Below are 25,775 nucleotides of genomic sequence, written 5' to 3' on the forward strand. Positions count from 1 at the left end.
AAATTCTGAGCATTCTATGGAACTAACAGTAAGATACAGTACTCAGGGGAAATAATTGTGTTATGTGTTATTATGACATGCCCTTTAGATGTCTCTGCTCTCAGCTTACAGATTCAGTTTTATAATATCAACAACACAAATATCATACAATGACATATTTAATAATGACATTACGCAAAAGAGTTTTCCCTTTATAATATTAAATTTCTTAAAATTGATAGGAACATTCTAGCATATATCCTTTACCTTGTGTAAGAAGTCTTCTAAATTGCTCAACTGCTTTGTTGACGTCTACTTGGAAAAATTCCCAGAGTTTAAGCTTTGGAAAAATATCCTCCCAAATCATTTTTCGGATGGACTGAAAAATGTCAATAGTTAAAAAATACATATATACATATATTTATTTCAAATCATTTAACCAAATACTGTTTATCATATTAAAACACAGATTCTAAGTAATTTTCAAACATATATTTAATGTGTACTTTAGAAATTTTTTCTGTTTTAGTGTGATACTCCTCTGTACATACTGACATTCATATGGTGGTCATTTTCAATCAAAGCAGGTATTCCTTTTTCTTTGTATTTCCCTTCTGCAACATCACAGGAAAAATGCCAAAGTGCTCTGTCTAAAACCCAGGCAGGTTTTAAGTGTGGAGAATTCACAAGATTATAGGCACATTCTGGATGTTCCTGGATCCATTTACTATTAGCAGCTGAAGGAAAAAGGAGACACAAAGGAGTATCTCATAATTAAATTGAAACTGTATCTATGTTAAGTTTAGAGGTGAAATAAAATAGAAACATCTACCACTCATTTTTTTCTATATTAGACATCAATATTTTACAATGATACTGTTATAGGAAACATTTTTTCTTTGGTTATGGTATCCTATCATTCGCTTCACCATACTTTTTTTTTTTTTTTAAACTTTAATTCTGCTTAGAAAATCCGATGAAACAAAAAGCAACTCTCTCATAGGTAATACTTTTGTATGGCTAATCCTAAAGCATTAAAGAAATATGTTGTTTTGATAAGTTGGATAAAAGCGAGACTGAGAAAGTGCTAAAAGAAATATGCTCAAGGAATATGAATCTAGCTTACAGTTCAGAATCAGAATCAAGAGTTTGGCAAAGTATTCCAAATATTTACAGCATTGAAGATAATTTGTTTTGGCCAGGCATGGTGGCTCAGCCCCAGCACTTTGTGGGAGTGGAGGTAGGATAGCCTGCAGGAGTTCAAGACCAGCTTGGGCAACACAGTGCAACCCTGTATCTACTTATTTAAAAAAAGATAATTTGTTTTAATTTTAAAATAAAAAAAGAAAGTTACATGGAATTTGTTTGATCTTTAAAATGGACTAATTATCCCTGAATTCATATTGAAGAGCATGAGTGATTAATGTACATAAAACAAAAAGTAACAATTACTGAATATTTACCACATTAACAATTACTGAATATTTACCACATACCAGAAATTGTTCTAAGCAGTTAAATACGCCAATTTATTATTCCTCACTTCCTACCACACAAATTAGGATGTATTGTTAAGTTCTCTTAACAAATGAGGAACTGAAGCACGGAGAGTTAAGTAACTCAGCCCAAGTCATACAGTCAGGAATTAACTTGGCCAAGTCCCTCTTCAGAATGTGCAATCTTAACCACATTGCTCTGCTGCTGAAATGAATGTGTTCATGCTTCATTCACTCAGCTGAGCACTCTTATATAATTTTACAATCATTATTATTTCTAGTTTCAGTCATTTATTTAGTAAATCATTTATTTACTTAGTATTTATTCATACCCATAATAAACACTCAGATGAAGAGAGCCTATGTAAGGAGCAGAGAAGTTGTAATAAAAGTTAAATTGGTAATTCTCAAAACTTGCATCAAGATAGTTCCTCCGAGATTCATCAACACAATCACTGAAATTCAAGGTATTTTTCAAAACCACAAAATGTAGTAATAACTTATATCCAAATAGCATTTTCACTTACAAACAATAAATATTGGGGCTAGGTGCGTTGGCTCACGCCTGTAATCCCAACACTTTGGGAAGTCGAGGAGGGAGTATCACTTGAGCCCAGGAGCTGGAGACAGCCTGGGCAACATAGTGAGACCTCATCTCTACAAAATCTTTTTAAAATTAGTTCAGCACGGTGGCATGTGCCTAAAGTCCCAGCTACTCAGGAGGCTAAGGTGGGAGGGCTGCTTGAGCCCAATAAGTAGAGGGTGCAGTGAACTCAGATGGTACCACTGCACTACAGCCTGGGTAACATATAGAATGAGACCCTGTCTCAAAAAAGAAAGAATAAATACCAATGCTGCCCTCATTCATTCATTTAATTTTGAGACAGGGTCTTTCTCTGTCACTCAGGAGTGCAGGAGTACAGTGGTGCAACCATAGCTCACTGCAGCCTTGAGCTCAAGTGATCCTCCTGCCTCAGCCTCCCAAGTAGTCAGGACGACAAGTGTATGCCAACACACCCTGCTAATTTAAATTTTTCTTTTTTTTGAGACAGAGTCTTGCTTTGTCATCCAGGCTGGAGTACAGTGGCACGATCTCGGCTCACTGTAACCTCCACCTCTTTGGTTCAAGTGATTCTCCTGCCTCATCCTCTGGAGTAGCTGGGATTACAGGCACCTGGCACCATGCCCGGCTAATTTTTGTATTTTTAGTAGAGATGGGTTTTCACCATATTGTCCAGGCTGGTCTCGAATTCACGACCTCAGACGACCCATCCGCCACGGCCTCCCAAAGTGCTGGGATTACGGGTGTGAGCCACTCCATCCATCCCCAATTTTTAAAATAGCAAAATCCTAAAACTGTTTCTTTTCTCAACATTTTGAAACAAAAATCAACTGTAAAATGAAAGAATTCTAAACAACAGGTAGTGAAAATATTTTTTTCTAATTCTACACGAAAGAAGAGTCAAACTCCAAACTATGTTTTAACACACATCAACATTAAAAAATAAATATGGACTTTCGGAGTGATATAGTAAGAAACTCAACAAACACTGTCCCCAGCAAAACAATTTAACTGGTGAAAATATTTTAAAAACAATCATTTAGTCCCTGGAAATTATCCTAGGGCATTCAGCATAAGGAGAAACATTTATTTAAGATAAGAACAACAAGAGTCTTCGCATTTGAACCAAGACCTTTTCCAGGGCAATTGGGTTCCCAGTGTTCTTGGCCTGCTACATCTGGGAAAGGATGTCAGCTCTGCAAGTAGGGGCTGGGTGGAGAAAGGGAGATTTTTCTCCACCTGCCTACTTGGAATAGAACTTCTACAACATGGCCGGGTGCGGTGGCTCACCCCTGTAATCCCAGCACTTTGGGAGGCCAAGGCGGGGTGGATCACCTGAGGTCAGGAGTTTGAGACAAACCTGGCCAATATGACGGGACTCCATCTCTACTAAAAATATAAAAATTAGCCAGGCGTGGTGGCTCATACCTGTAATACCGACTACTCGGGAGGCTGAGGCATGAGAATCACTTGAACCCGGGAGGTGGAGGCTGCAGTGAGCTGAGATTGTACCACTGCACTCCAGCCTGGGCGACAGAAGGAGACTCTGTCTCAAAAAAAAAAAAAAAAGAAAAAGAAAAAAAAAGAACTTCTGCAAGACAGGGCTGGCAGGGAGAATTAGAAACACTCATAGACTGTGCCTCTTAGGGTGAAACTGTAACCCCAGGCTGGGAGTTGGGAGGAGAGAACGTCTCCTCTTGACCACACCTACCAGGAGTGGTGCGCCTGTGATAGAGCTTCCATAACAGAGGCATCTGTGTAAGATAACGGAGCAGGTCTTGGTTCAATCACCAAGGATACTTGTTCTTATTAAGATGTAATAGATTTTCGTATGTTTCTCCATATGCTAAATGTCCATAGGACAATTTCCAGGGGATTTAAGTGATTGTCTTAAAATAATTTTCACCAGTTAGGGCTGTTTCACTGCATAAAGTGTGTGAAGCCTTCACATAACCATGCTGGAGGCTGAATTCTGCTGGATAATACTTTTTTTTTTTTAAAGAAAACTTGTTTCACAGAAAGGATATTACGATTTGCAACACTTTTCAAGTAAGGCTGTGGCAAGGTTTACTTCTTTTACATTGCACAGAACCTCTCAAATGTCTCAGAAATACAGTTTGTGGCAGAGACTGCTGCTGTACTCAATTTCATTCTCCCATTCTTTCTTTAGTAATAAAATTCCCGAGGTTCAACTTTACACATAGCTGACAAATTCAAGACTACATTGCAGGTCTCCTTTAAGGTAGGTACAGCAAGAGACAAATTCCTGTGATGCAATGTGAACACAGTAATATATATCGTATCATACCCAAAAAGACAGGCCTGCCCTTTCCCCATTTCCACTGGGGAGAATGTGGTAGCAGGAGCTGGAATAGCCATATCTGACTAAGAATTTGAAGTTCCCTATCACCATTGAACTACCATTCTAGTCCAGGAATGCCTATTTAATCTTTTAGTAAGAAATAAACACAGTTTTAGCCGTTAGTCCCTGTATTTTTCTGTTACAACTGCTTAAGCCATATCCTAACTCATACAATTTGTAGCTCATAAAATGCCATTATGTGGTTTGATAAATTTGATTTCAATAATATTACAGATCTCAAAGTGATGATCAAGACTGTCAAATTTTCCTTTAATTTTTTTACATTATTTTGTAAGAGATGGGGTCCCATTATGTTGCTAAGGCTGGTTTCAAACTCCTGGCCTCAAGTGATCCTCGCACTTCAGCCTCTCAAGTAGCTGGGATTACAGGTGCAAGCGACAGCACCTGGCTTAATAATGTCAAATATTCAAGTGAAGAATACTGAATTCTTGGGTATTGCAAAGTTTTCACTGTAGAATTGGAGGCTTGGTTTCTAGGTACATGCAGAAACACCAAATTTTAGAATGTACCTATTTCTTTACCTAACTTTGCCATTATGATTAGAGATTTTTATTTATACTGATGAACCAGATATATAAGCTTTCAAATATCTTCATAGTTCCTATGGTTACTTGGAGAACTGTTTTATGAAACAGCAGATTATATCTTTTAAATGTTTGTACCAACTAGAATTCTTGTTCTTTACATATACAAAACAGTGTTTTCCAAACTTTTCTACATTGTAGCATACATGCAAGATAACATTTGTAAGGTAAACTGGGTTAAACCCAAAGCTGCTCACAGCCAGGCTTTGTCAGTCTAGGCCAGGCCAGGCTCAGCTCCTCTGACAGGTGAGGGGAGGAACCATTTCCTCAAGGACTGCTAGCTGGAAAAATCTGATATATTTTAATAGAATTATATATCACTAAGGAATCTTGGGAACCAAAACAGACTAACTTTAATAAGCTCTTTTAACATGTAGAAGACATAATTTCCAGATACACCTTCTGAGAGTTTACTAATAAGTTTCTCTCCAAATAATAGAAGTCATGTAGTTTTTTAATATATGCTATAGCACTACAGTACTAGAGCTCCTGCTAATATAGGATCCATGTGTTACTTGAGAAAGTATTACTAGAGTAGTCCCCTCTTATCCTTAAAGGATACCTTCCAAGACTCCAAGTGAATGTGTAAAACTATAGATAGTATCAAACCCTACATATATATTCTTTGATATTCTGTTTTTTTGATCTGATAACTGAGCAGGCTATTAAGTGACTTGTGGGCAGGTAGTGTTTACAGCATGGATGCACTGGACAAAGGGATGAGTCACATTCCAGGTGGGAGACAGCAGGATGGCATGGGAGTTCATCATGTTACTTAAAACAGCATGAAAATTAAAACTTATGAATTGCTTATTTCTGGAATTATTCAATATTTTTGAAATGTGACTGACTGCAGGTAACTGAAACCTCAGAAAGCAAAACTGTGAATAAGAGGGGACTACTGTCCTCTAAGTTGAAATATGTGATCATTATGTTTCTTCTATGATCACTCTCCTGTATTTATAAACATCAGATGCAAGATACTTATATGTTGACTTTATCCTCAATTAAGAATGTTTTCTTTGAAAGGAAAAATACTAATTTTTTAAATGGAAGGACACCTAATCATCATTTGTGTTTTTAAAATTTATGTTAGCCCCTTTCCTTTCCCTTTCTTTCCTCCCTTCCCTTCTCCTGTTTGTGTGTGTATGTGTAAATTCTCATCAAAATTAATAAAGGCAGTCAATGAAGCTCATACCAGTATGATTGTAGACAACATCAGTAATACAAATAATATTCCATTCCTTTTTTAATTTTTCCACTAGCTGTCCAACATCATTCCAGGTATACTTTCTATTAGGTCTTGAAAAGTCAGGATTTAATTCTAACTGATTGGCAAGGGAGTAGGATGACCTAGATAGTCCAAGAGTCTGCAATGGGGTAAAATGAATCATGTTGTAGCCTGCAAAACAAATAAAAATCACTGTAAAAACAAACACAACCAGCCTAAAATGAAGAAAATATAAATTTAAAGTTAATTATAAATAGCAAGGCAAGCACGCTACTAAAAAAGAAGTCAAACACTTGGGTTCCAATACCAAGAGTTTAACAGACTTTAAGCAAGTTTATTTAAATCTTTCAAGATATCAGTGTCCTTATATACAAGACAGAGATAATGAGGTAATATTTGAAAAAATTCACACACACTGCCTATTAGAAAATTTATATACTTACGTGTAGTAAATCTATCCTCTACGAGTATATCAACATATGTCTTTCAGCTACTTTTAATGTTCCATAGTACTTGTATTCTGTTTTAGTTATGTCAGTGAACTTTCAGTCCTTTCTTCATATATTATTCAATTTAAAAGCAGAAAATTAAAACTGAGATCAGATGCAGTGGCTTGCACCTATAATTCCAGCACTTTGGGAGGCCAAGGCAAGAGGACTGCTTGAGCCCAGGAATTCAAGACCAGCCTGGGCAACACAGTGCGACTTTTGTCTCTACAAAAAATAGATCAGGCCACTGCACTCCAGTCTGGGTGACAGAGTGAGACCTTGTCTTAAAATATATATATATGGCTGGGCACGGTGGTTCATGCCTGTAATCCCAGCACCTTGGGAAGCTGAGGTGGGCATATCACTTGAGGTCAGGAGTTTGAGACCAGCCTGGGCAACATGGTGAAACCCCATCTCTACTAAAAATACAAAAATTAGCCAGGCGTGGTGGTGCATGCCTGTAATCCCAGCTACTAGGGAGGCTGCAACACAGGAATTACTTGAACCCAGGAGGCTGCAATGAGCTGAGACTGCACCACTGCACTCCAGCCTGGGTGACAGAGTGAGACCCTGTCTCAAAAAAAAAAAAAAAAAAAGAAAAGAAAAAATTAATCTTGCCCTTTGCTTAAGAGTAAAATACAACTTAAGTTTCATTTTGCTCTTGATATAGATGATAGCATATGTCTTCTACACAAAAGATGGTTAAGCAATGCTTGTTGAATTAAAATGATATATAATGATAACACATTTTCCTTCACTTTTCAATAGCTTACTTCTGATTTTTATATGGTAAAGTCCTAGAAATGATAATTATTTCATTATGGAGTTCCTTCATTTCTTAAGATGAACCACAAAATTTGCCATTTTTATAGGTTAAAAATGGTTAAGTATCAAAAATTTAATATGGGCTGGGTGCAGTGGTTCATGTCTATAATCCCAGCACTTTGGGAGGCCGAGGCAGGTGGATCACGAGGTCACAAGTTTGAGACCAGCCTGGCCAACATGGTGAAACCCCATCTCTACTAAAAATACAAAAATGAGCTGGGCTTGGTCGTGGGCACCTGTAATCCCAGCTACTCAGGAGGCTGAGGCGGGAGAATCATTTGAACCCAGGAGGTGGAGGTTGCAGTGAGCCAAGATCGCGCCATTGCACTCCAGCCTAGGTGACAGGGCAAGACTCCATCTCAAAAAAAAAAAAAAATTTTTTTTTAATATCGTTCTATCTACTTATATTACCAAATATAATAAGAAACAAAATTAAATGTAGAGGCAAAAAGATATGGTTTGGATTTGTGTCCCTGCCCAAATTTCACTTCAAATTGTAATCCCCAGTGTTGCAGGAGGGGCCTGGTGAGAAAAAGCTGGTGGATTTCCCCCTTATTCTCATGATAGTGAGTGAGTTTTCACAAGATCTGGTTGTTTAAAAGCATGTAGCACCTCCTGTTTTGTTCTCTTCCTCCTTCTCCAGCCACGTAAGACGTGCCTGCTTCCCCTCTGCCTTCTGCCATGACTGTAAGTTTCTTGAGTCCCAGCCATGCTTCCTGTACAGCCTGCAGAACTGTGAGTGAGTCAAACCTCTTTTCTTTATCAATTACCCAGTCTCAGGTAGTTCTTTATAGCAATGAGATAATGAACTAATACACAAAACTTTTGAAATCTGTATCACAGAGGATAATTACATTTATTTGTTTAAATAAGAAAAAGCAAGCTGACATTACCTGATTCTTTTGCAACCCTAAGTCTGCTTTCCCATTCATCAAAAGGTCCCAAACACTTAGCTAAAAATGTCTGAAGAGTAACACAGTCCAAGGGTAGCATATGATTATCAGCACCAACACGTAAAATGGGGTCCACAACTATGTAACCTCCACCACTTTTCTCATTTCTAAGGGAAAAAACAAAACAAAAACTTTTCAGTCATTGATAGAAAAATAATCCTCATATAATATAGTCTGACTCTAACTAAAAGGTTAATTGTCCCAAATAAAATATATTTATTTCTAAGCACATAAAATCATTTTAAAAGTTGCAACAAAACTTACTGGAAAAGCTACTTTTACCCTTTCACAATCTACATAATTACATGTATAATACACAAAATATCCAATAATGTTGGTTTAATGAAAAATAAGTATACTAAAACCTATCAGTAATAACAACAGCATGCAAATAAACAGCAACCTATAATCAGATTGCATGAAATGACTACAGTTTTTAAGATGTTACTTAAAATATATTTACATGATACTTTAGCTCTGCAATGGGCCATACAATTACCTCCTAGAAATCAAAGAATATTCCATTTGCATCTCAAGGAAGCATTGTAAAAATTGCACTGCCATGGTTCATACAGTAACATTTACAAGTTAGGTAACTTCAAATTACAGAATAAATTAACTTTTTTTTTTCTTGCAAACAAAACACCTGACTTACCCTTGAAGGAAATAATACTGAAATGAACCAGATTGTTGCAGATTAAGTTTACAGTATTTATCAGAATCATCTTCTCTTTCTGTTGGATTTTCCCAATCCAGAGAACGGAATTTTTGTCTATTAAATGTTTCTCCAGGAAATGGGTAATTTGTAAACACGGTAACTGCTTTTCCCTGTAAAGTTGGGCCTAATCGGAACTGTAGTTCAAACCCTAAATAAAAAGCACATTTTAATAAACTCATTGTAGGACTTAAATTACCATGATTGAAAAAATACATGTTTTATTTAAAAAACCTTGATTTTTCAATTATGTTTAACATAACTCCACAAACCTAATGCTGTTTTGGCACTACTTTGTATTCCAATTTAGCTGAATTTCATATTTTAGCAAGTATAGTAAACATCATAGAGCTGTCTGCTCTGTAATGTCTCTTTCTCCTTCCCCTGGAAACTCATTCCCATTCACATAGCAACTCTGGGATGTGCAAATTTTTATACAACCCCATTTACCGTGATCCCCCATCCTCAACCCCGAATTAAGTACCCAATGGTGGGCATCTGAGGAGAGGCCTTCTCTAGTATTTTTCTAACTGCAACAGAGAAAGCTGGTTTCTCTATGGTGTCAGAAAGTATGTGATAGTATGTAAAACTTGGGAGCTGCCATGGGACAATTATCTCACCATACTGAGAAAGCTAGTCTTCACTGACAGAAGTCAACCTCTATAGAGGCAGAATTCAGGATTCTAACAGGAGTTCTGAAGGCAACTGAACTTGATTGATGTCTGCTCAAGTCCAGTGATGTGCTAATAAAGATATAGCAACTGACTAGGGTGGTGGGAACCTCTGACTTGGAGTGTTTGCTGACTTTCTGGTGGAAATAATCCTGACGTGGACAATCTTAAGCTACCAACACAACATTGAACGTGGAAGTGGGAAGGGATGTGCACAATCAGCTCTTGTGAGCCAGCATAAGCACCTCCAACACACTACTGCCTATATCCCTATGCTTCATGGTTTAGTTATTAAAGCTGTTCTTGTAATCCTGAGAGCCAATGCATTTATTTCTACTTTTGCCCAAGTTAGGTTATTTTTTAAAAAACATACCTTAGACTTGTGCACTGTGCTGCAAGTATTTTGCCATAAGAGAAAACAAATAAGCACATTACAGTTAAAACTGTACTGTGAAAGAAACGTTTTGGTTGTTTTAAAGCAGACTTTAAACTTTCTTTACAATTATTAGAACATGAAAATACTATGGTCAAGTCTATTAGAAATATAATACATATAAATGTTAAACATGAATATAACTTTCAATTAGTAATGGGCAATAATAACTGATGAGGCAGGGAAGTTTAGTTCCACTGAGTAAAATCTTTAATATCTAAGGAATTTCTTTGAGAGGAAAAAAACTTTTATATATTTAATATATATTATTTATAATTTATAATCCTTGATTTATTAAACATCCAACAAAGTAATAAAAGAGGATATACTAACAGGAATATTTTCTGTGAAGAAAATACTTCAGTAAGGGACACTACGAGAATGCCGTATAATGAAACTAAGAATTTCTTCTCTAAGCAACTACATGTACTTTTTCTATAATATAATTTGGCATTAATATATTAAGAATGTTTATATTTTTTGATCTAGGAATTTTATATAGATTTTTTGAGAAAAGTATCAGTGATATAAACAGCGATTATGTATAAAGATATTTATCACAGCCTCATTTATTGAAATTAAATAAACTGAGAACAACCTAAATATCTAATGATTGGCAATGATTAAATAAATTATGGTAAATCTACAAGTTGGCATATTATAAAGCCATTACAAATCATGTTATCAAAAGATATTTGGCCAGATACAATAGCTCACGCCTGTAATCCCAACACTCTGGGAGGCCGAGGCAGGAGGATCACCTGAGGTCAGAAGTTTGAGACCAGCCTGACCAACATGGCAAAACCCTGTCTCTACTAACAATGCAAAAATAGCTGGGTGTGGTGGTGTCCACCTGTAATCCCAGCTACTTAGGAGGCTGAGGCAGGAGAATTGCTTCAACCCAGGAGGCAGAGGTTGCAGTGAGCCAAGATCGTGCGACTGCACTCCAGCATGGGTGACACAGCAAGACTCCATTAAAAAAAGCAATAATAATAACTACTTTTAATTTATTTTATTTTGTTACATTTTACATATTTATGTAGAGCTTTTAAAATATCTTCTGGAAAAAGGCATGGCTGAAACGTGGCAGTAGGCAGGGAGGTAGAGTACGTATACCATACTACTACTACAAATAGGGGAAAAAGGCAGGTTACAACATTGTTTAGATAGTATAATCCTAATTTTTTAAAAACAAAACACAGAAAAAATGCTTTTTATACATTTTCATAATTTTATAATTGGGGAAGTCATTTTAAAATTAGAGTTATAATTATGAAGGGATAGACTAAGAAATAATTACACAAAGAATTAAAACATGAACCAAAATATTTAGTGCCTGAGAAGCATAAACATTTACATCTCACAAGAATGACTAAATTTATCATTAGGAGAAATAGTGTCATTTTGAACAAGTACAAATAGCAGAGATTAGCTGTCTGGGTATATGTGTACAACCTGTCCCCCGTTAAGTTTATACAAATATTGTTTTTACAATTACACAAGGATTCAGAGAATTTGCAGTGCAAAGGTTAAAACTCATCTAAAATCTCCAAAATAGTATTTGGATCAGTGCTCTACCTTCAGGAAAAAACCCCAATAATTCTCAAACTAAGTCCTTTATTTATATAATATATATGTCTGATGTTCTAATAGATTATGTAAATTACAAAACACAAAAGTTAACTTAATGAGACAAGATATAAATGAAATAAAGAATATACTTTATTTAGTTCTCACTAAAAATTAATACTGATAATATCTCTCAGTGAAAACAATGTAACTAAATAAATTTCATTACTTTAAAAAGTCTTGATTTTAATATTTTATAATAAAGTGATTCAAAGATTTCAAGTTCTGTTTATTTTGGGTAAAATCATATAATGATGGAAGAAGCATTTCTAAAAATATATATTCAAAATGCTTTCGCCATAGCAAGGGCTGGCAAAGTATATCCAGCCCAATCCCCATTTCTGTAAATGAAGTTTTACTGGAACACAGCTACATCCATCCATGTACGTTTGCCTATGGCTGCTTTCCTGCTACAATAGGAGTCGAGTCGCTGCAATAGGGAGTGCATTGCCTGAAAAGCTACAAAGATTTGCGATCTGAACTTTTACAGGAAAATATGTGCCAAACTCTGCTCCACCGCATCAATTTCCTTCAAAAAAGCACTTAACTTTCTCACTCAGGTTTACATCAAAGAGTTAAGTTTTTATTTTTTCTGAAAATATTTTCTAAGTATCATACAATCTAAGACTACTTGCTATTCCTGAAAAGGACAAATCTCAAACACTTTCTAACTCATCTTTTAAGTTTGATCACTTCTGTGAGGTAAAAGAACTATTCTTGGTTACTCTACTTCTTATAAAGTAATACAGAGACTCCGTTATTTAAGATAATATAACCTGTAAAGCTACTTAACCTAGCTTAAGTAAAAGTGCAATTCACGGCAACATACTGCAAACAAATGAGGGTGTGATTGTCAACCCCTTCCGGACCCATAACCTCTACGTTGTCTTCTGAGTATGCCTTTTTTGTTTATAACTTATCTGACATACAAACTGAGAGTGTAATTCATATATTAACATAATTCAATGTTGTTAACACAGACTGAAAAACTAAAATAGGTAGAAAGAAAATAAAAGAAAGGGAAGAAGGAAGGAAGGAGGGAAGGGAGGGAGGCAGGGAGGGAGGGAGGGAGGGAGGGAAGGATAGATGTTACATTTTCCTTCTGTAGCCCAATAGATATATCAGCGCATACCCCGAGGGATACACAGCCACTCTATAGACCTGTAATGCAAATCACTGAAACTAAAATTTTTATATACAGTAAATGAAACATCAGAGGGCCTAGAGTAGGTCAGATTCCATGACTAAGTTTGTTAAAATTAGCTGAGGTCATAGCAGTACATGGTGTGGCTATCTTATTCCTCATACTAATGCTAGGATACTTTACTTGTATTAGCCATCTCTCTCATAGGCAACTAGCATGATGAGGGATTAAACTATTATTGTAAATAAATATGTTCTATCTTTTCCCCTCCACTCAATTTATAGAAACTCAATCTAATCAAAGAACCTTTATGTATAAATGTTTTCTTTAAAAAATAGTAAAAATTATAAATTTCATCAACCTATTTAAAAGATGGTAGAATTTCAGATTTGGGAAGTACTTATTTTGTTCATTCTTTTTTTTGAGACTGAGTCTCGCTCTGTTGCCCAGGCTGGAGTACAGTGGCGTGATCTTGGCTCACTGCAACCTCTGCCTCCTGGGTTCAAGCGATTCTCCTGCCTCAGCCTCCTGAATAGCTGGGACTACAGGTGCATGTCACCACACCTGGCTAATTTGTGTATTTTTGGTAGAGATGGGGTTTCACCATGTTGGCCAGGCTGGTCTTGCACTCCTGATCTCAGATGAACCACCCACCTCGGCCTCCCAAAGTGCGGTATTACAGGAGTAAGCCACCGTGTCAGGTCTGATTTTATTCATTATTCTACCACTAAATGAGATAGGAAATAAAAGAAAAAGCTATGATTTTGTCTAGGAAAGATCATTATTTAGTCTTGTACTTGCTGAATTGGAAGAATCTATAGAAATATCAGTCTTAAAAACGAGGAGGAATTCCTTCTCGTAGAAAAGAGAGAAGGAAAGAAACATGAGGGCTTTGGTGACCAATTAAATATGAAAGAGCCAAAAATTGCCAGTTTTTCTTCACATTTGATTGGTTACCAAGTCCTCTTGAACTTTAAAATAACTCATACTCTGTCCTCTCTTTTTCTTTTCTTTTTTTTTGAGTCGGAGTCTCGCTCTGCTGCCCAGGCTGGAGTGCAGTGGCATGATCTCGGCTTACTGCAACCTCTGCCTCCTGGATTCCAGCGATTCTCCTGCCTCAGCCTCCTGAGTAGCTGGGATTATAAGCACCCACCACCATGCCCGGCTAATTTTTGTATTTTTAGGAGAGACAGAGTTTCACCATGTTGGCCAGGCAGGTCTAAAACTCCTGAACTCAGGTGATCCGCCTGCCTTGGCCTCCCAAAGTGCCAAGATTACAGGTGTGAGTTACTGCGCCTGGCCTTGTCCTCTCTTTTTCAACTCAGACTGTTAAACCCTTTTCTTTAACCAGATGTGTTTTTAAAATAGACTTCTCAATGCTTCTTGTCTCCAGTGTCCCTTCTCTTCAACTCATCTTTCACATTTCAAATTATCTTCTAAAATAATATGATCACACCATTACTGCAAAAATAGGTGACATATTCTCATTTATAACATTTGGATATATTTACTGGTTTTAACCAGAGTTATAAAGTCAACCACATCATTCTTTTTTCATAAATTCTTCACATTTCCCTCTTCAAATAAGTTAGCTGAATTTATAATTTTTGCTAGTTTTAACTAGAGTCTTAGTAATAAATCAACAAGTATTTAACTGTTGTACACTGCACTAGATTTGTAAGGTTGTCCTTATCCTCACAGAATTTTTATTTTATTTTATTTTATTTATTTTGTTTATATATTTTTAGGACAGAGTTTTGCTCTTGTTGCCCAGGCTGGAGTGCAATGGCGTGATCTCAGCTCACTGCAACCTCTGCATCCCAGGTTCAAGCTATTCTCCTGCCTCAGCCTTCCAAGTAGATGGGATTATAGGCATGTGCTACCACACCTGGCTAACTTTTGTATTTTTAGTAGAGACGGGGTTTCACCATGTTGACCAGGTTGAATGGTCTCGAAATCCTGACCTCAGGTGACCCACCTGCCTTGGCCTCCCAAAGTGCTGGGATTACAGGCGTGAGCCACCGCACCAAGGCCTTTTATTTTTGTTTTTTAAAGACAGGGTCTCACTCTGTCACCCAGGCTGGAGGGCAATGTTGGGATCATAGCTCACTACAGCCTTTAACTCCTGGGCTCAAGAGATCCTCCTGCCTTACCCTCCTAAGTTGCTGGGGACCACAGCCAAGCACCATCATGCCCAGCTAATTTTGTTTCTTTTTTTGTAGAGATAAAGTCTTAATATGTTGTCCAAGCTGATCATGAACTCCTGGCCTCAAGTGATCCTCCAGCCTCAGCCTCCCAAAGCACTGAGATTACAAGTGTGAGTCACCTGTCCTCATCAATTCTCACAGATTTTAAACCCTAGTCTGACACTGTAAGACTAACAAGCTTTTAGACACTGCTTCATTATTCAGCACTTAATAGTTCTGTGCTCATTGTGTAGTTGGAAGTCAAAGGAAGCAGACAGTGAAAAATTAGGGAAAGACTTCACAAAGGAGGTAGAATTCTAGCTGAAAGTTGAAACTTTGGCAACACATAGACTGATGGTAAATGGGATTTAACAGATATAAAGGAATCTGATGGGAGCAGCGGTATAAGGACAGGCATGAGAAAAGCTGCTGAGAAGGGAATTAATAGGAATGACTTGGGCAACTGTAAAGATCTATGACATTAATGATGGAGAATAATGAGATACAATCTTGGTTAAGGAAGGTGTAGTCTCATTACAGAATGTCTTAGAAGTCAGACAGAGGTATTTAAATTTGATTTTATACATACCACTTAATAAAAAGGGAAGAGACTGCATAAGATTATTCTGGCATCTATATTCAGCCATACAGAATAGACAGGCAATCAGGGATATTTGGAAAGAAATTGCAAGCTTAAAAAGAGACTGCAGGAAAAAAGAAGAAATCGTCAAAGAAGAATATAAGGTTTCTACCCTGGGAACTATAAAAATGGAGATGCCACGAAATAAACAGGGAAGCTGAGAAATAAAGAAGGATTGAGAATGGGGAGGGGATATTTTTGGACATGCCAGATTTAAGCATATCCAAGTTGAGCTATCCTAATGCTATTCTATTGCATAATATCAGGTTGAAGCCAAGGTCCAGGGTGGGAATACATGGAGTGATTCATATAAATGCCTTATATTTATTTAGGGCTTTGTCACTAGAAATTCATGTATTATTAATTTTGAGTCTCAAAACCTAGAAAGGTAGAAGAGAAATTACCACTTTCATTTCACTAATAAATTAATGCTCAGGATTGGGGCCACGTCCGGTGGCTTATGCTTGTAATCCCAGTACTTTGAGAGGCCAAGGAGGGAGGGTTGCTTGAGACCAGGAGTTCAAAATCAACCTGGGCAACATAGTGAGACCCAGTCTACAAAAAAAAAAAAAAAAAAAAAATTAGCTGGGCATAGTGGTGCATGCCTGTCGTACCAGATACTTGGGAGGCTGAGGCAGGAGAATTGCCTGAGCCTAGGAAGTCGAGGCCACAGTGAGCCGTGATCATGCCACAGCACACAGCTTGGGCAAGAGAGTAAGACCCTGTTTCAGAAAAAGAGAAAAGAAAAAAAAAGAAATGAACGCTCCGAATTAATGTAACTTGCCCCAAGTCAGCTTGTTAGCCGCAGAGCCAGGAGAATTCTGGCTCTCTACCCTTGTCATCAAACACTGAAAGCTTCCAAGAAGAAGAAAGCTCAAGGCCTTTCCTCCAAAAGGAGTCGTCAGCACAGAGGCAACAGTTGAGGCCATGAGACTGTGTAACTAATTCTTTGAAGGAGAACAGAAAAAGAAAGAATTCCTATCAGATACCCATAATTAATTAAAAAGTGAAAGGAAGAGAGCCCAGTAAGAGACACCAAGTTGACAAGAATACGCAACAGGGTAGGGGGGAAAAAAAAAACAAAACCAGAAAAGTGCAGAGTCAGGAAAGCCAAAAATGGAGTAGGTACTCAGTGATTTTAAATGCCAAAGTTGGAAAAAGACACGGATTTGGCATGAAGATAACACATTGTGTGTGTGACATTTTTTTCCAAAAATTTAACTCTTAAAACATTAGGGAAACTAAAAAATTCCTTCGAAGGGTTTATGACTATCAACATCCATTTGGTACATTAATAAGGGTGATTGCATTTTTCATATATTACACTTCTTCAATGTTGAAAAATTACAAAGGTGAAGAAAATAAAACATCTATTAACTAGTCTTGTAGAAAAGTAATTTGATCTTTTAAATACAGATCAACTATATTTCAACATAACCAGATGAGCTATTGCACCTTTTATTTGGTAAGAAAATATTTTCAGTTTTTACCTTCTCCACATTTGAGAGGTTTTTGATATACATAAGCAATAGTTTACTACACTTTTTGCTGTAATCTATTTTGTCAATTCAAAGGTTCAACAAAGGAAAAGAGGCAGAGCTATATAAAGGCAAAACTACACACACACCCAAAGCGAAATTACATACGAAGTAATTTATCAAATTTTAATAGTAAATGTTATTAGCAATGATATGGTCAATCTTCTGATCACATATTTAACTTCAATCTTAAGTGGGAGTTAGTATGCAGAGAAAAGTGAGCTACTTTATCCTTATCCTAACATGAGGGATATAAAATATTTTTAATTTAAATCAACATTCATTAGTGATATATGGAGAACACAGCACTATCTTTGTACAAATCAAGTTTTAGATCTTGGAAATAATATTTATCTTAAACCTTTAAAAAAAATCAGCAGGACTGCCAATGAATTAAAAGTTTAAAAGATGCAAAGGAGCAAGTCAAACAACTTGCTACTGACCTTGTTCAAGTCTGAAGAGGGTCTTTTCCAGCTTCTCCATTTCGTTCAGAAGTAAAATTCGAATCTGTTTACTGTGCCCCATTTTGGCTTCTGGAGGATTTGAAATCTTTCAGAAGAATTAAAAGAACTCCACAGTCGAATGAGTTACCCCTACGAAACAAAAAGGAATTAAAATATCGAAAATAACTATTGCCTTAAACTCTACAGTGCTGACAGCCGCACTTACATGTTCAAAGTGTGTTTTACGCCCAGCAAAGCAACGAAAGAGAACGAATCTTATAACTAATAAGATTCGAGAAGGCAAATTAATACTTGTTTCCTGCCTTTGAGCACAACGAATAAAACCGAAATAAAAATGCTGTATTATAGATTCTTATAATTAAAAAAATTAAAAACCTAGAGCATTCTCAGAGAAAAGCAATACATTCAGGAAAGCCTGAAGTCAGGGGGACATTCCCAGCCCCAAGCCACAGGGCTCTGGAGACTCCGAATGGCACTTCTGCTTACAAGAGATTAGTCTGCTCAAAGATAACAGGTGGGCGATCTCCCCATTCCCAAATTCGGGTCGTCAGCCACCAATGAGGAGATGAGAACAGAGGGAAGCAGTTGTTGCCTCTGGAATAGTTGCCGCAGACAGAAGATGTACAGAGCGAGCTATAGATAGAAAGAATGCGCTTCCCCGCGAGGCCAGCGGCATTCCTAGCACTTACGCCGAGAGAGTTATACGTGCGGCTTCTGGGGCACTGCAGGACCCGCGACTCTGGTGCTACGGTCGGGGGAGGGGATCAGGAGAAACAGAAGGGGAAAGGCTGGCTGCCCAGCCGCGCACAGAAGCCGCAGCCCAAGGAGGGCCGGGCACTTTGAAGGGCAAAGGGAGGGGCGGCGGGCGGCTGGGGCAGGGCCGAGGAGGCTGGGTGAGTAGCAAGTGGCGTCTCAGCGACTCCGCCTCGCGCGGGTTCCGGGGCACACCTGGGACCCCACCGGGCCGTGCGCACACTCGCTCCAGGTGGGAGCGGACCAGTCCGCTGGCCCATTTCCGGGAGGCTCGACCCGCTCGCCCCGACCGCTAGTCTCGCGAGAGCGTGGTCACCGCACCGTCTCAGTCGGCTCCGGGCCCAGAGACCTGGAGCCCGCTGCGGCCGAGGCCGGGAGCCGCGTTTTCTCCTCGCCACGGGGAGGGTGCAGCGGCCAAGGCGCGGCCTTCCTTTAACAACCTGCGAGCTCACAGTTGCACATGAAAATCCCGCGGTACCAGGCTGCGAGCTAGGTGGAGCTGCACAGTAGGATTTTTTGGTGGGAAGGGCTGAATGGTGAGGGGCAAACGACTGGCTTCTGGTGACTTTTGTACCACCGCGTGATATATTTCTTTGTTTTGATAATTTTTACTTGGCTAAGTTCTCAGAGCCCTGATTTCTAAGTGTCTAAAATAAGAGTCCCGGCCGGGCACGGTGGCTCACGCCTGTAATCCCAGCACTTTGGGAGGCCAACGCGGGTTGATTACGAGGTCAGGAGTTCAAGACCAGCCTGGCCACGCTGGTGAAACCCTGTCTCTACTAAAAATACAAAAAAAAAAAAAAAAAAAAAAAAAAAAAAAGCCGGGCACGGTGGCGGGTGCCTGTGGTCCCAGCTACTCGGGAGGCTGAGGCAGAAGAATTGCTTGAACCCAGGAGGCGGAGGTTGCAGTGAGCCGAGACCGCGCCACTGCACTCCAGCCTGGCAACAGAGCTAGACTCTGTCTCAAGAAAAGAGGCGGAGGTTGCTGTGAGCCGAGACCGCGCCACTGCACTCCAGCCTGGCAACAGAGCTAGATTCTGTCTCAAAAAAATAAAATAAAATAAAATAAAAAATAAAATAAAATAAGAGTCCTGGCTACAGCCTTGACATTCCATCTAACACATGTCCATCATTTCTAGTGCTAACAGACAGGACACGTGTTCCTGAATGCGGATACAGTAGGTAAGGTATGGCCAGTCTGCAAACCATCGAGCATGCAAACACCACTGATACTTAACGGTGTCTAGAACCTACTGATACATAGCTGCGTGTACCTAAGTTACCCTAGATAGACCTGGAGATCATGTGAGATTAAGTTACACTTATGTTAGGCCAGTAACACAGAACTTTTTGCAGATGATTAAGGAGATTTAATGCCTGAGGGTAAAGGAAAACCCATCTAACAGGGCTTTTGGAGGGTTCCTAATGGTCATGAGAAAATGGACAGAAGATTTGGTTAACTAAGACTTGTGGGGTGTGGAGAAGATTCTTGCATTTTTTATTGTGGTATGACTGTAGGTCCAAAGAGGATATAGGTTAAAAAAACCCATACTGAAGTATTTGTTTGTTTTGTAGATTTCTGAGAATGGCTAATTGCAAATGGTCCATAACTGACTTTGGGAACCCACAGCTGATTTTCTGGCCCCTATTATTTTCCAGGCACATAAAGTGCTGGGAATGCAGCAATAAAACAGTCACTGCCCTCAGAGAACTCCTACATTTTATTGGTGGGAGACAGATAAATTATAATTTATTTAATTATACAGGATATATTATATCCTGTATAATTTATTCCACACTTTCCCCTTCTTATTCTATATAGGCTATGATATATCCTATATAATAAGGATGTATTATATCCTATATAGAATAAGAAGGGGAAAGTGTGGAAGAGTAAGCAGAGAGAGGTTTGCATTTCTAAATACGATGTTCAGTAAAGTGATGCCAAACTGAGAGAAAGAAGGAAGAGGATGTCTAAGGTAGAGGGTTACATGTAGAGGTATAGGAAGTACAAAGACCATGAGGCAGAAGCATACTTGGTGAACCGAAGAAGGTCACCATAGCTGAGTGAAGAAGAGAGTGGTAAGAGATTAGGACAGACAGATGGGGCAGGAGAGGGGGTCAGGAGCACGGGCAGGTGACCAGATCTTATGAGGCTTTGTAGGCCATTGCAAGGACTTGGGCTTTTAAACTTTGGAAAAAGAGCCATGGAGATTTCGAACAGAGGAGTGACATAATCTGACCTTTTAAAAGGATCGCTCTGCAACTTTATGGTAAATAGTTGAATAAACTGTAGAGTGTAGCAAGGAAGGAAGCAAGAAGACCAGTTAGAAAGCTATTTTAGTTATCCAAGCAAGAGAAAATGACTTGTGTGTGTTTTGGTGGGGGGGGGGGGGGTTGGGGGGATGGGTGGAGGTGGTATAGCAGGTGGTATAGCAGGTGCTGAATTCTGGACTATTTTGAAGGTAGAACCTACAGAATTGACTAGTGGAGAAAGGAGTCAAGGATGATTCCAAGGTTTTTGGCCTGAACGACCAGAAAGCACTGTCCAAGAGAAATATTAAGTGCCCCATAGGTCATTTAAAATTTTCAAGTAGCCACATCAAAAAAGTTTTTTAAATACAAAAACTAGCCAGGCATGCTGGCACGTATCTGTAGTCCCAACTACTCCAGAGGCTGAGGCAGGAAGATCGCTTCAACCTGGGAGGTGGAGGTTGCAGTGAACCCAGATCATGTCACTGCACTCCAGCGTGGGTGACAGAGCGAGACTGTCTCAAAAAAAAAAAAAAAGAAAAAAGAAAGGTTTGAAAAAGGTAAAATTAATTTTAGCAATATAATTTACTTAACTCAATATATCCAAGACATCATTTCAACATACAACCAATAGAAAAAGTTATTTTATTTTACTTTTTGAAACAGGGTCTTGTTGTCGCCCAGGCTGAAGTGCAATGATGCAATCATGGCTCACTGCAACCTCAACCTCCTCCCTCAGCCTTCCTCATCCATCCCCAGCAGCTGGGACTACCAAATGCATTACATTTGGTAAAAATATTATTTCACAAAGCTTCTGTGTCTGTTACTTATGTTTTGGTGTACTGAGTCATGTATTCTTACTGGAAGAATTATGGTTAAAAACAAGATTGAAAGTGATTGTTCTAGATTGCATGCTGTGTAAAATGATAATTCATGATTATGAAGTGGTGCCTGGTGTTGAATCCTAGCTCTGCCACTAACTAGCTGTGAAGCTTTGGATGGTACTCAACCTCTTTGGGCTTTGGTTTTTCCAACTGTAAAATGGGGATGAAAGTAGTATCTATTGTTAAGTAAATGAGGGCTTAGAACTGTGCCTGATAGAGACTAAGTACTAGCGTACAAACAAATGTTAGCAGAGTGAGGCCCTGACCATGTTGTGAAAACAGATCATATTTACGTTTGTCTTCAAGTTCTCCCTTTTCATGCCACCTCCCACTTTGAGTCTCTCCTATGCCTGTCTCATTACACTGCCCTCCTGTTGATCACTGTTCTCCGGGGCTCCAAAATTAGCCTTTCCTGCTGTCCTTCCTCCAGTAAAACTCTCACTTTAATGCCCAGTGTTGCAATTAGACATAAGGAGTAAAAGAGATCGATGACATCAATTCGTTTAGTAGTGATTTATTCTCATACAAATGCTTGAATTTTACAAGATTTGTAAATCCAAATGATCTTAATCTTGGAAATTTCATATTTTGAATGAAAATGAAGACTGTTAAGTAATGGAACCATGATTAATATGATGTGCCTCTAAGATTAATTTTACAAGCTACATAGTGTCCATTTTTAAAAAGTCACATTATTGTGCTATTTGTGAAGTTCTTGGAATGCCAATGAATTTGCAGTCTAGGGCTACAGTGGTGCCATGTGCAGCCTTCATTTTAATGCACATTTGTCATGTGCCTGTCCTGTGCATGACAGTGATCTATATATACACAATAATCTCATGCTGTAGTTGTCAGGAGAAGGCTCGCCTTGAGGAACATCTGATGGATAACCTCAACTATTTGGCAGTGACTCTAGTGCTTTCTAAAACATTGATGTTAATGCATTTGGGGAGTGGGAGGAGGACTGTAGTTGGAAAAGACTTTCTCCAGGGTTGTGTGTATGCGTGTATGCTTTCTGAAAGGAAAAGAGTTATTTGGGTTATTATTTATAATTAGGTCCTAATCCTGTGACCTTGTGGATCTGAAATGGATGGGGCTGCCTTATATTTGGTTTTTATATTCTTTGGCATTTTCTGTGCACTTTATTTCATAGTGCACCATTATTATCATGTCATAATTTTACTTTGTAAAATTCGGAGTTCTGTTTTCAGAATCCCTTCCGAATTGAACCATTTATTCTGTACTTTTGAAACATCCAGATACAGTCAGTGAGAAGCAAAAGGGAAGCTGGGAAAAGAAATAGAGTTGAAGTTGGAGAAGTGGAAGACTTGAATATAATGATATAGAGGTATGGAAAATTGGAGAGAGATCTTTTTAAAATGAGATAGAAAACAGACTTCAGAGGCAAACAAACCTTGGATTCGTTTTAATCACTCTGAATCACAGTTGATTCACCCATAAAATGGAGAGAACAAGATCTCACTTGCAAGTTTGGCGTGAAGATTCCACGAAAAAATGAAAGCATTTGAAGCATCTATTCTAGCACTTAGCATATGGTAGACTTTTAATAATAGTTTTTTGTTTTGTTTTGTTTTGTCTTTTTAAAGAAGGGGTCACATCTAGTTGTCCTTGCTGGGTTAAAGATGGTAGTCAGACAAATCAGATGAAGAGGAGGTTCCCAGTGCATGGCAGAGGCCAAAGGTTTCAGAAAGTTCCTTACTTTGTGAAGAGGGGATGTGAGAGTGAATTCAGAGAGCAAAGCCAGAGCCCAGTGTTTCAGCCCCAATTAGAAAACAGAGGAAAGGTGGAACCTAAGAATTTCAGATATTTTGTTTTTGTGGTCCTTGGTAGATAAATAACAGCTGAGGAATTAGTGCCTAAGAGGTTAAATGAGTTCTATTATGTTTGACAAAAGTACTTGTCCCTAATTCCTGTTTTCTTTGAAGAGAGAGTGTCCCAAAACAATATCTTGGATTTTCTTTGCCCTTTAACTCGCTCCATTCCTGAGGAGGAAAAGTGATTTCTCTGGTTGGGAAATTGGGGAATGAAATGAGGATTAGTCAGTATACAATAAATATTTATTAGAAAATGCATTGAGATGTACATAAAGAATGATAAATATAGTTGTATTTCTATTCAAAACAAAACTTGAGCTCTTAGAGTTTGCATAGGAAAAGTCCTTTAAAAATTCCTGATCATTGATATAATAAATTAATCAAGAACAATATATGGAATGCTTTGAATGCTTGACAGGAGGACACTCAAGAGGCTTTTTTTTTTTGGTGGTGATGTTTCCTTTCTTCTTAGAGTAGATCTTTTAAAATGTTGTTTGGCCCGAATTTAAAAACAAAATCATTTTACTCTTGCGAGTAAATTTAGCTGCTTCTTAAAATTATGAGCTCCAGAGTTTCCATAAATGAGGGCTTAGAGTTGGCAGTCTAGTTGAAGAGAAAAGACCGGGAAAGGGGGACTTCAGGCTGATTTGCTGTATTTGTTAGCATTACCTCAGCTGCAGATGGCAGGAACCCCCCCCACACACACACCAGTGGCTTAAACAAGAGATAAGTTTATTTTTCTCTCACATACAAGTATAGAGGATGCTGGGCCCAGTGGCTCACGCCTGTAATCCCAGCACTTTGGAAGGCCTAGATGGGCAGATAACTGGAGGTTAGGAATTTGAGAACAGCCTGGCCCACATGGTGAAACTTTGTCTGTATTAAAAATACAAAAATTAGCCAGGCCTGGTGGCGTGTGCCCCTGTAATTTCAGCTACTTGGGAGGCTGAGGCAGGAGAATTCCTTGAACCCAGGAGGCAGAGGCTGCAGTGAGCCGGGATCATGCTACTGCACTCCAGCCTGGGCGACAGCTCGAGACTCTGTCTCAAAAAAAAAAAAAAAAAAAAGCCTAGAGGTCAGCTCTTCAAAGCTGGTGGGGCAGCTCTATAATGTTATCAGGAACCCAGGCTCCTTTCAGCCCATAGCTTCCTCCGTTTTGTGTTGTGGAGCTCATCTTCATTGTACAACAAGGCTTCCAGAACTCCAGCTGTCATATCCAAATTCAGGCATCAGGATGGAGGAAGAGAAAAAGAAGGGCGAACCTTCTTCCTTTAAGGATAATTATTGAAAATACTGTACATTTCTGCTTGTCTCATGTTAATTAAAACTTAATCCCAAGGTACATGCAAATGTAACCTTTATGTAGGCAGTAATGAGACTAGCTAAAACCCAGGTTTTGTTGTTCAGGAAAGAGGGAATAATTTTGGTAGACAACTAGTAGTCTCTGACACAGTTTGCATGGTATTTTATTTTAAAATTTAATTGTTATCAAAGTGACACAGTTTGCAGCAGGAGAATGGAAGGCTCTTGGAGGAATGTCTCCAAGGGATGGGGGGGAGGCGGGGGAAAAACTGATTATTTAATGAGCGTGACCACATTGAAAAAAAAAAAGTCCTGTTGGAGAATGATGCTTTAGACCTGTCAGATAAATGAGTTTGCTAAAACTAAACTCTAGAACTGGGCCAACTTCCTCTCCCAGTCACAGAAGGACTGGAAGAATCGTGCTTGGTCACTTCATGGTCACTCCTAAAAGGAAGAGGGATAGAGGTGAGCCAAGCTCACAGTTATTCTTCCCCAATTTCCCAACCAGAGAAGTCACTTTTCCTCCTCAGGAATGGAGCGAGTTAAAGGACAAAGAAAATCCAAGATATTGTTTTGGGACACTCTCTCTTCAAAGAAAACAGGAATTAGGGAAAAGTACTTTCGTCAAACATAATATAAGCCATTTAACCTCTTTTAGGCACTAATCCCTCAGCTGTTAATTTATCTACCAAGAATCGCAAAAATAAAATGTCTGACATGTTTTGAAAATTAATACATGCTCTATAAATGGTAACAACTAATATTAATGAGCTTTTAAGAGGTGCCAGGTACTGTTCTAAGTTAACTCAATTTCCAGAACAACACTA

At 38.5% G+C, this 25,775-nt stretch overlaps 1 protein-coding gene across 2 annotated transcripts in view; it reads right to left on the reverse strand.

Moving 5' to 3' along the window:
* Positions 1-19,033, reverse strand: part of AGL (amylo-alpha-1,6-glucosidase and 4-alpha-glucanotransferase) — a 68,029-nt gene extending 48,996 nt beyond the window's left edge. The window contains exons 1-7 of one of the 2 annotated variants that reach the window (XM_007977840.3): positions 18,611-19,033; positions 17,901-18,050; positions 9,157-9,367; positions 8,442-8,608; positions 6,203-6,406; positions 535-716; positions 247-358 (exon numbers count right to left, since the gene is read on the reverse strand). In XM_007977840.3, the coding sequence (XP_007976031.2) occupies positions 247-358; positions 535-716; positions 6,203-6,406; positions 8,442-8,608; positions 9,157-9,367; positions 17,901-17,982 (958 nt within the window). In that variant the 5' untranslated portion in view covers positions 17,983-18,050; positions 18,611-19,033. Of the gene's footprint in view, positions 1-246; positions 359-534; positions 717-6,202; positions 6,407-8,441; positions 8,609-9,156; positions 9,368-17,900; positions 18,051-18,610 lie in introns of those variants that run through there. The other variant, XM_007977843.3, reaches the window with a different exon arrangement.
* Positions 19,034-25,775: the final 6,742 nt, after the last annotated feature.

This window comes from Chlorocebus sabaeus, chromosome 20 (assembly GCF_047675955.1).
Source record: "Chlorocebus sabaeus isolate Y175 chromosome 20, mChlSab1.0.hap1, whole genome shotgun sequence".
Lineage (NCBI taxonomy): Eukaryota > Metazoa > Chordata > Mammalia > Primates > Cercopithecidae > Chlorocebus > Chlorocebus sabaeus.